We start from the raw sequence: 10,337 nt of genomic DNA on the forward strand, positions 1-10,337 counted from the left end.
ATCAAGCAGGGCACTTTCCTTATGAAAACCCAATTCTCTCAATTGGAAGCTAAAATTACATTTAATCTCCTAACAAACAATTTTAATTATCAAACATTTCAATTGCTTAACAATTCCATGTGACTCTGATAACTAGAGTGTGTAGACTTTCCCAGGTACAGTTTATGTCGTCCTGTCATCAGTCATAATGTCTCAGATGACAACCGAACTGACATCCATACTCATTAAGTTCCAATGCATATTTCCAACTGGTTCTATTACCAAAATATGGTTCCTTTACCCCATTTGTTTGATGTTCCCAGACTCTATATATTTAACAAAGGCTATTCAACAGTCCTTCAGTAGGGTCAGAAAGAGAGGGGAAGGGAGAAAGGTATCTATGGGGGGTCATAAACCTTACCCACAGGCCAATGTCATGACACAACAAAACTCAGAAATAGTATTATAAATCTTCACTTACCTTTGCTGATCTTCGTCGGAATGCACTCCCAGGACTCCCACTTCCACAAGAAATGTTAGTTTTGTTCGATAAACTCCATATTTATGTCCAAATACCTCCGTTTTGTTCGCGCATTCAGATCACTATTCCAAAGGCATAATGCGCGAGCGCAAAACCCGAGACAAAAAGTCAAATAGTTCCATTACCATTCGTAGAAACATGTCAAACGATGTTTACAATCAATCCTTAGGGTCCTTTTAACATAAATCTTCAATAATATTCCAACCGGACAATAGCGTATTCATTACAGAGGAAAAAGAATGAACGGCACGCCTGTGTGCCAGTGAATGGTCTTTGGACAGCAGGAGGGGGCTTCAAAGGGCGCTTCAAAGATTCCTACCACTTGTTGGGCCCAAAGGCCTTGACACCCTTTACTTCACACCTCAGTGCTAATTGAAGTTGTATTTGGTCTGTCCTTGTAAGCCTGGCAGCCCTAACTCAGCATTCAGTCCCCATAAAGTAAAATATCATTGTAATGTACTTTTTTAATCTTTTTTTTTTCTTCTTGGCTTTCAAAATGGCATCAGACCAAACACCACTCACTCAGTTCCAGGTTGGACGGTATCCTCAGGTCTCTGCTGTTTGTTTGCTAGAGTACCCTCCGTATAGCTTGGAAAAAGGAAACCTTGGTAGCAGTAATCTCTCCGGTTAATTTTGGTCAAAATTAGGTTTTAGGTTCGAAGACCATGCTGTGGAGGGTAGTATCCTGCATTATGTCCCTGCCGATAAATCAAAGTCTATCCTTTTGTTAAAAAAAACATGTTGAAAAATGTGAGAGCTCACATGCAGCTGTCTCTCTCTCTCACAGTAGTCATTGGGTTTCTGTGTGACTATAGGGAGGACCATCCCGACCTGGTGGAGAGCATGGCAAAGAAAGGTTCTAATGTGCCAGAGAAACCCAGGACGCCTCAGCAGCTATGGTACAGTCACGAGAAGAAGGCCTTCCTCAAAACACACGCAGACGTGAGTTACGCTTTTCAGGACCGTTTGTTAGCACCTACAAAAACACAATGTTCACACTCAATGCTAACATGCTAAAGTTGAACTATGTCCATCTGAAGCAACGTATATGTTCTTGAATCTATAATATCTGTTACTAGGCGACCACCAAAGACATTAAAGACAGTCTTGGGAAGCAGTGGACACAGCTGTCAGACAAAAAGAGACTCAAGTGGATTGCCAAGTCCCTGGAGATGCACAAAGCATATGAGGTGAGAGCATCCTCAAATATGAGGCACAAGACTCTGAAGATGGCCAAATTACTGCCTGACTTGGGTATTTCCAAGAGGGTTAATTGATTTTTAACCCGTGACCACTGTTTGTTTTCCACAGGAGGTGATGAAGGGCTTCATTGAGACTCACCCAGAGCTCAACATGAGCAACGAGGACATCGTCAAGTCCACCCTCACCAAGGCTGAGAGACATCTGAAGGACAAATCTGATGGCAGGCCAGACAAACCACCCCCGTGAGTACTAATCCCCACAAGCACACTTTTAATCTCACCACTGGGTGATCACACTGTTAACTGGACATGGTGACGAGGGTTGTGACCGTGTTGTGTATTCTGTGTGTGTTTTAGGAATGGTTACTCCATGTTCTGTGCTGAGTTGATGTCCAGTATGAAGGACGTGCCCAGTACAGAGCGCATGGTCATGTGCAGCCAGCAGTGGAAGCTGCTGAAACAGAATGAGAAGGACGGCTACCAGAAACGCTGCGAGCAGGTCTGTACTTCACTAGCAGATGGACTGTTCACTCCAATGTTGACTTTTAGACATACTGTCAGAAGTCTTAAGCGCTCAAGTTTTCACAATTCTGTTTTTCAGAGAAAGAAAGAATACGAAGTCGAGATGAACCGGTTTCTTTGTGTAAGTTTGTTTTTCTACATGTATGTGTGTCTATATACAGTTGAAGTCGGAAGTTTACATATACGGAACCCAAACCCGCTGCGAGCGTGTGCCATCGTGCATACATTTATTTTGTCCCCCCACACCAAACGTGATCACGACACGCAGGTTAAAATATCAAAACAAACTCTGAACCAATTACATTAATTTGGGGACAGGTCAAAAAGCATTAAACATGTATGGCAATTTAGCTAGCTTGCACTTTCTAGCTAATTTGTCCTCTTTAGCTAGCTTGCTGTTACTAGCTAATTTGTCCTGGGATATAAACATTGAGTTGTTATTTTACCAGAAATGCACAAGGTCCTCTACTGCGACAATTAATCCACACATAAAATGGTCAACCGAATCGTTTCTAGTCATCTCTCCTCCTTCCAGGCTTTTTCATCTTTGAACTTATATGTTGATTGGCATCTAAACTTTCATAGTATTACCACGACGACCGGCAACACAGTTCGTCTTTCAATCACCCACGTGGGTGTAACCAATGAGGAGAAGGCACTTGGGTACCTGCTTCTATAAACCAACGAGGAGATGGGAGATGCAGGACTTGCAGCGTGATTTGCGTCAGAAATAGAAAGGACTTCTATTTTAGCCTTTGGGCAACGCAGACGCGCGTGAGCAGTGTGGGTGCAATAATTGTATAACATAGATTTCTAAATTTATTTTGCAACGCTCGCGCACGCGATGCTTGCGGTGTAGTCAGGGTATTAGGTTGGAGTCAATAAAACTCGTTTTTCAACCACTCCACAAATTTGTTAACAAACTATAGTTTTGGCAAGTCGGTTAGGACATCTACTTTGTGCATGACACAAGTCATTTTCCAACAATTGTTTACAGACAGATTATTTCACTTATAATTCACTGTATCACAATTCCAGTGGGTCAGAAGTTTACATACACTAAGTTGATTGTGCCTTTAAACAGCTTGGAGAATTCCAGAAAATGATGTCATGGCTTTAGAAGCTTCTGATAGGCTAATTGACCTCATTTGAGTCAATTGGAGGTGTACCTGTGGATGTATTTCAAGGCCTACCTTCAAACTCAGTGCCTCTTTGCTTGACATCATCGGAATATCAAAAGAAATCAGCCAAGACCTCAGAAAAAAATGTGTAGACCTCCACAAGTCTGGTTCATCCTTGGGAGCAATTTCCAAATGCCTGAAGGTACCACATTCATCTGTACAAACAATAGTACGCAAGTATAAACACCATGGGACCACGCAGCCATCAAACCGCTCAGGAAGGAGACGCGTTCTGTTTCCTAGAGATGAACATACTTTGGTGCGAAAAATGCAAATCAATTCTAGAACAACAGCAATGGACCTTGTGAAGATGCTGGAGGAAACTGGTACAAATGTATCTATATCCACAGTAAAAAAAAGTCCTATATCGACATAAGCTGAAAGGCCGCTCAGCAAGGAAGAAGCCACTGTTCCAAAACCGCTATAAAAAAGCCAGACTACGGTTTGCAACTGCACATGGGGACAAAGATCGTACTTTTTGGAGAAATGTCCTCTGGTCTGATGAAACAAAAATAGAACTGTTTGGCCATAATGACCATCGTTATGTTTGGAGGAAAAAGGAGGAGGTTTGCAAGCCGAAGAACGCCATCCCAACCGTGAAGCATGGGGGTGGCAGCATGATTTTGTGGGGGTGCTTTTCTGCAGGAGGGACTGGTGCACTTCACAAAATAGATGGAATCATGAGGATGGAAAATTATGTGGATATATATTGAAGCAACATCTCAGGACATCAGTCAGGAAGTTAAAGCTTGGTTGCAAATGGGCCTTCCAAATCGACAATGACACCAAGCATACTTCCAAAGTTGTGAAAAAATGGCTTAAGGACAACAAAGTCAAGGTATTGGAGTGGCCATCACAAAGCCCTGACCTCAATCCTATAGAATTTGTGGGTAGAACTGAAAAAGCGTGTGCGAGCAAGGAGGTCTACAAACCTGACTCAGTTACACCAGCTCTGTCAGGAGGAATGGGCCAAAATTCACCCAACTTATTGTGGGAAGCTTATGGAAGGCTACCCGAAACGTTTGACCCAAGTTAAACAATTTAATGGCGACGCTACCAAATACTAATTGAGTGTATGTAAACTTCAGACCCACTGGGAATGTGATGAATGAAATAACATTTGAAATAATTACATTTTTACATTTACATTTTAGTCATTTAGCAGACGCTCTTATCCAGAGCGACTTACAGTAGTGAATGCATACATTTCATACATTTTTTTTTTGCTGGCCCCCCGTGGGAATCGAACCCACAACCCTGGCGTTGCAAACACCATGCTCTACCAACTGAGCTACAGGGAAGGCTATTCATTCTCTCTACTATTATTCTGATATTTCACATTCTTAAAATTAAGTGGTGATCCTAACTGACCTAAGACAGGGAATTGTTACTAGGATTAAATGTCAGGAATTGTGAAAAACTGAGTTTAAATGTATTTGGCTAAGGTGTATGTAAACATCTGACTTCAACTCTATCTAGGGAATGAGAGCAGAGGCAGTATGTATGTTATTTACTCAGTGTCTGTCTGTCTGCAGAGTATATCAGAGGAGGAGCAGCAGCGTGTGCTGGGGGAGCAGAAGATGATTGGCTTTAAGAAGGGCAGCGGGGGCAGCAAAAAGAAGAGCAGAGCAAAGGTAAGTCCCACAATGCGTCAGTATCACTCACCTCATCAGCTCCACATATTTCACAATTAAAATCATAAGGAAGTATGAAATGGAGATGACAAATTTTGTCAATCTCAGACAAAATAGATATTGACTGTAGTATGCATTATCTCAGAGGGGATCAATAAAGTTGTATTGAATTGAAAAAAGCTCCCATCGCTTAAATTGCAGCCTAGCCCAGAGAAGCCCAAAAGGCCCATCTCGGCCATGTTCATCTTCTCTGAAGAGAAACGTCCCAAGCTGCAGCAAGAGCGACCAGACCTGTCTGACAGTGAGCTCACCAGGCTGCTGGCACGCATGTGGAACGAGCTCTCAGATAAGAAAAAGGTACACACCCCAGTTTAATAAACACTACCATAGTGCAGCTGAGGGAGGGTTCTGAGCAGTAAGATGCAGTATATAAATATCTATGGTACAGAATAAATGCAGTACAATGCATGACCGCATCAATTAAATGGCATCGGCTTGTGTCGATGAAAGGGGATTTCTGGTTTCAGCCTCTACCTGTGATTGTTAGCTAACTAACTGACGTTGTCTTCCCCCTGTAGGAGAAGTACAAGCGCCTTGAGACGGTCCTGAAGGCAGAGTCTGTGAAGAAGGGACACGAGGAGCGCAGCCGGCTGCCAGACACCCCCAAGACTGCACAGGACATCTGGCAGCAGAGCGTCATAGGAGACTACCTGGCCAGGTTCAAGGTGGGTGACACAACTATGGCCTTGGATCAGGACTGCCTTTTAAAGCATGTCAACTCCTCCTTCCACCCTTGTCCTGACTATCTACCTCATTCCTCCTGTGCTTTACAGAACGACCGGCCAAAAGCCCAGAAAGCCATGGAAGCCACTTGGAACACCATGGAGAAGAAGGAGAAGATCATGTGGATCAAGAAGGCAGCTGAGGACCAGAAACGATACGAGGTAAGTGGAATCCAGTGTGTCTAAAAGGCAGAGGCCCCAGAGATTTAAGTGCCCTTTGAGACTTACTGGCACTCTTTTTGCTGACAGAGGGAACTAAGTGAGATGCGCTCTCCTGCAACCATTATTGCCTCAGGGAAGAAGATGAAATTTGACGGTGAACCCAAGAAACCCCCATCGTGAGTATTTCTGATGGAATGCTTCTGTCTGTGTTTTTGATAAACTTACTTCACTGTGTTCACCTATAACTATATTGATGTAGGATATGTAAACGTACCTTTCAGGAATGGCTACCAGAAGTTCTCTCAGGAGATGTTGTCCAACGGAGAGCTGAACCACCTCCCTATGAAGGAGCGCATGGGGGAGATCGGGGGCCGCTGGCAGAGGCAGCCCCAGAAGGAGAAGGACCGCTACAAAAAGATCGCTGAGGAGAAACAGAAGCTGTACAAAGTAGAGCTGGAGCGGTGGCTGGCGGTACGCCGTCTTTTATTTGTTGCAGACACGAAGTCAAAATCAAATGTATTTATATAGCCCTTCTTACATCAGCTGATATCTCAACGTGCTGTACAGAAACCCAGCCTAAAACCCCAAACAGCAAGCAATGCAGGTGTAGAAGCACAGTGGCTAGGAAAAACTTCCTAGAAAGGCCAAAACCTAGGAAGAAACCTAGAGAGGAACCAGGCTATGAGGGATGGCCAGTCCTCTTCTGGCTGTGCCGGGTGGAGATTATAACAGAACATGGCCAAGATGTTCAAATATTCATAAATGACCAGCAGGGTCAAATAATAATAATCACAGTGGTTGTCGAGGGTGCAACAGGTCAGCACGGCCAGGTGGACTGGGGACAGCAAGGAGTCATCATGCCAGGTAGTCCTGAGGCATGGTCCTAGGGCTCAGGTCCTCCGAGAGAGAGAGAAAGAAAGAGAGAATTAGGGAGAGCATACTTAAATTCACACAAGACACCGGACAAGACAGAGAAATACTCCAGATATAACAGACTAAGTGCATTGAACATCCTATCAATTGTGTGCCTGTAATGACCTGACAATTTAAAATGTCCCTGCTTTCACAGAGCTTGTCCTCACAAGAAAGAAATGTGTACAAGGAGTACAACTCACAAGTAAGTCATCCGTGCTATTCTATTATGTCTTAGAGTGAGAGTTATCACAAACTCTCCCTGTAGTTGCTGGCAAATTAACATGTAAACAAACTGAGTGTTAATCTTAATCTCCTATTGTCTTCCTCAGAAAAGAAAAACCCCAGTGAAACCAGGAGGCACTGCAGCCAAAGTTAAGGCCAAGGTAACCAAGAAGTCGGTAAGTCCCAGCTCTGTTCAGTTTATCATTACCACTCTACTTTTACTACTCTGCTCTAAGTTAAACATCATTCATCTCTGACAATCAATCTTCCCCCAGGACACAGAGGACGAGGATGATGATGATGACGAGGAGGAAGAGAAGGAGGCTGCCTCATCAGATAACGATTCGTCCAGTGCAGAGGACAGTGAGGAGGAAGATGATGATGACGATGTTAGTTTTCAGACTTGTGTGAAATTCATCATTGCTGTTGGAAATTATAATGGTGCCCTTGACTGACATGACATGAGGCTAATGTTGTTGTGCGACACCTCTTGCAGAATGAGGAAGACGACGATGATGACGACGATGATGAGGAGGCGGAGGATAAAGAGAACAAGTCAGAGGGAAGTAGCAGCAGTGATTCAAGCTCAGTGGAGACGTCGGACTCTGATTCAGACTGAAACACTGGTCCGTTGTGACCCAAGAGAGACTGAGCAGCGCTGAGCCAAGAGTTCAGGGAGCGCTGCCACTGTGCCGGCCCTGCTTTCCTCACAACCCACCACCAGAGGGAGCCCCTGCCCCACCATGTCCATTTCTCACTCACTTTCTCTCTTCTGTGTTTCTTCATTGGTGTTCTGTATAAGGAGGGTGAAGACCCTACCACCACCACATCATGCCCTTCATCTGTTATTCCTCCAACCCTGCCTTGACCTGCTCCCCTGTCCAGCCCACACAACGCTGGGTTCAGGTGGGGACATTTGGCTTCCTTTCTATATTCTGTGGCTAATAGGTTTCTATTAGCTTTTTTTGGGTGACTGTTGATTTTGGCCCCATCCTGCTTTGTCAGTGTCTGTCAGATGCTAGAGGCCACGGTTACAAAGGGGGGAGCGGGGAGTTGTGAACAGGCCTCCTAGAGCCAAAGAACCTATTTGTCTGGGGGATTATTTTGGGGTGGGGGGTGCAGGGGACCAAATAATTGCACTCTTGAGAATGTTTCCTTTAGTCTTTTGTTCTTCAGCGCCTCTCAACTTTCTTCCTGCTCTCAATGTGTATGTTTTAATTATTAGGTTCTTAACGAGGTGGTATCTTCAGGAAAAATTAAGCCATTATGAATGTCTCTTGTTGTTGCTGGAAATTTAGAGGAGATGTATTCATCCACAGTTTTAGTTAGATTTGGATGCATTTAGAAAAATGGCTTTTACCTGTCTTCGACAGGTGTTCAAGTTCAAAGGTGACTGACAGTCTATTTATTTATGCTACATAGAAATGCGTCCAAGCTTTTTTGGGGGACAATTTCAAGGGTCTTTGTGGAGCAAGTCCAAGACAATTCTGTTTGACTCATGTTGGTTCTCATGTTGATTTTTCAGTTTAGATTTGTTCATCCACTGGCCTGTTGAACAGAATAAATAATGAATGTTTCTTAGTGGTATCAAAGGAATATATCGTTTATCGATTAAGAGTTTTTGCTTGCTACTCTTACAGAGTAGTTATTTTTGCCCAGACTGCAGATATGAGATTTAATTCCAAACAGTCTATGTTGTACAATTTAATATTGGTTTTGATTTCTTCCTTGAACCACTGTTTTACACTTCTATTTGATCTAAAGCTGATTTAATGAATTTGTTTTAATAATGTTGAGGGCTGTGGTCAGTTCCATTTGAAATCAGGGATAGATTGAAATGGATCCATTTAGTTATTTTTAAATAAAATAAAATTGACCCCAACCCCGATATTCTTTTAGTCGAAGTATCCCAAAAAAGCTTTGCACTTAATGTAAGCCTGTCCCATACTTCCTGTGGTCAACAGTCAACTGTTCAGCCCCTTCATGTGTTTGTGTGAGAGCGACTGCATTGGTGTGTGCTGTCTGCATCCTGTGTTTGACTGTGGCTTCGAATATCTACCCTTCTCCATGTGTGTACTTCTCCACTCCCCAAGGATTCAAAAACATTTGCTTGGTGAGAGAATGGGCTAGACGGAGGTCCTAAAAATGTTTCTTACACTAGTCACATGCTTTTAAATCCTTGTGGGGCAGTGAACGAGTTTGCACTTAGGAGAGAAGAGTACAGAACCCGACTGCAACCTGTGAAGGATGTATGTGCCTGCGTGGTGTAGAAGGCACTTCTCATCCCATTACCACACAAACACCTTGATGTAGATTTTTTTAATGCCCTTTTCTCAAAATTATTGAAGCCGAGTCATGTGTTGTCCTGTTGGTTACCAGCGCAAGGACAGATGTGATAGATGACCCACTGGACAGGTTATGTCATAAGTTTAACTTGTTTCCAGGACAGTACAATGGGTTAACAATGGCCCCAGTTTTAAATGGGACTGAGTTAGTCCATTTCTAAATCTCATAATTGTTGACTGAATAACACCAGCATGGTGGGCTATATATGATTTGGTGAAGGGAATGTGGGAAATGTTATGGAGGGTGGCATACTGGATTCGGGAAAAGGGATTTGGGGAAAGGTGTTGCCAATGGGGATACAACATACTGTTGTATGGTATTTGTAAATATTGCTTTTTTGTATTGTGTGGAATTACTTTGATTTGTAGTTGGATTTATTTGGCCAAGTCTTGTCAGTGGCTTCATCTGAGGCGTGAGTCCATTGCTTGCAGGGGAAACGTTTTTTTGATTGTATTTGTCCGTTTTAGTTATTATCTCTCCCCATGTTGGTTTCTTTGTATAAATGACTAAATGAGAACGGCTTTACAGATTTGTACTGCTGATCATTTGACACATTTTTGATGTTTTTTATAGCGGAGGGTGTTATGTCCCTGCTATTTAAGCATTTGGCAAATAAACTTGGTCTTTAAAGTATACATATTGCATTCATTATTTTTTACAAATGGTTGTAGGTGATATGTGATGGATGTTGAAGACAATTGCCTCCTGAAAATGGATAATGGACCACTTCAAATAATATGTTCGAAATGCCGACCAAACAATAGTGTCTTAAATAAATGGATAAATTAGAATTGTCAGATACTTACAACTAGCTATACCCTAATCTATGATTTAGTTGTTTCGTGAGAACT

At 42.9% G+C, this 10,337-nt stretch overlaps 1 protein-coding gene across 4 annotated transcripts in view; it reads left to right on the forward strand.

The window, feature by feature from the left end:
* LOC106606818 (nucleolar transcription factor 1) overlaps positions 1–10,121 on the forward strand; it is a 33,146-nt gene extending 23,025 nt beyond the window's left edge. For all 4 annotated transcript variants that reach the window (XM_045715383.2, XM_045715384.2, XM_082972206.1 and 1 more), the window contains exons 8-22: positions 1,336–1,462; positions 1,600–1,710; positions 1,832–1,965; positions 2,080–2,221; positions 2,324–2,365; positions 4,961–5,059; positions 5,261–5,416; positions 5,638–5,784; positions 5,893–6,003; positions 6,091–6,179; positions 6,285–6,474; positions 7,073–7,120; positions 7,248–7,316; positions 7,416–7,529; positions 7,637–10,121. In XM_045715383.2, coding sequence (XP_045571339.1) covers positions 1,336–1,462; positions 1,600–1,710; positions 1,832–1,965; positions 2,080–2,221; positions 2,324–2,365; positions 4,961–5,059; positions 5,261–5,416; positions 5,638–5,784; positions 5,893–6,003; positions 6,091–6,179; positions 6,285–6,474; positions 7,073–7,120; positions 7,248–7,316; positions 7,416–7,529; positions 7,637–7,759 — 1,702 coding nt within the window. In that variant the 3' untranslated portion in view covers positions 7,760–10,121. The remainder of the gene's footprint in view (positions 1–1,335; positions 1,463–1,599; positions 1,711–1,831; positions 1,966–2,079; positions 2,222–2,323; positions 2,366–4,960; positions 5,060–5,260; positions 5,417–5,637; positions 5,785–5,892; positions 6,004–6,090; positions 6,180–6,284; positions 6,475–7,072; positions 7,121–7,247; positions 7,317–7,415; positions 7,530–7,636) is intronic.
* Positions 10,122–10,337: the final 216 nt, after the last annotated feature.

Source organism: Salmo salar, chromosome 03 (assembly GCF_965601325.2).
Source record: "Salmo salar chromosome 03, fSalSal1, whole genome shotgun sequence".
NCBI classification, from domain to species: Eukaryota; Metazoa; Chordata; class Actinopteri; order Salmoniformes; family Salmonidae; genus Salmo; species Salmo salar.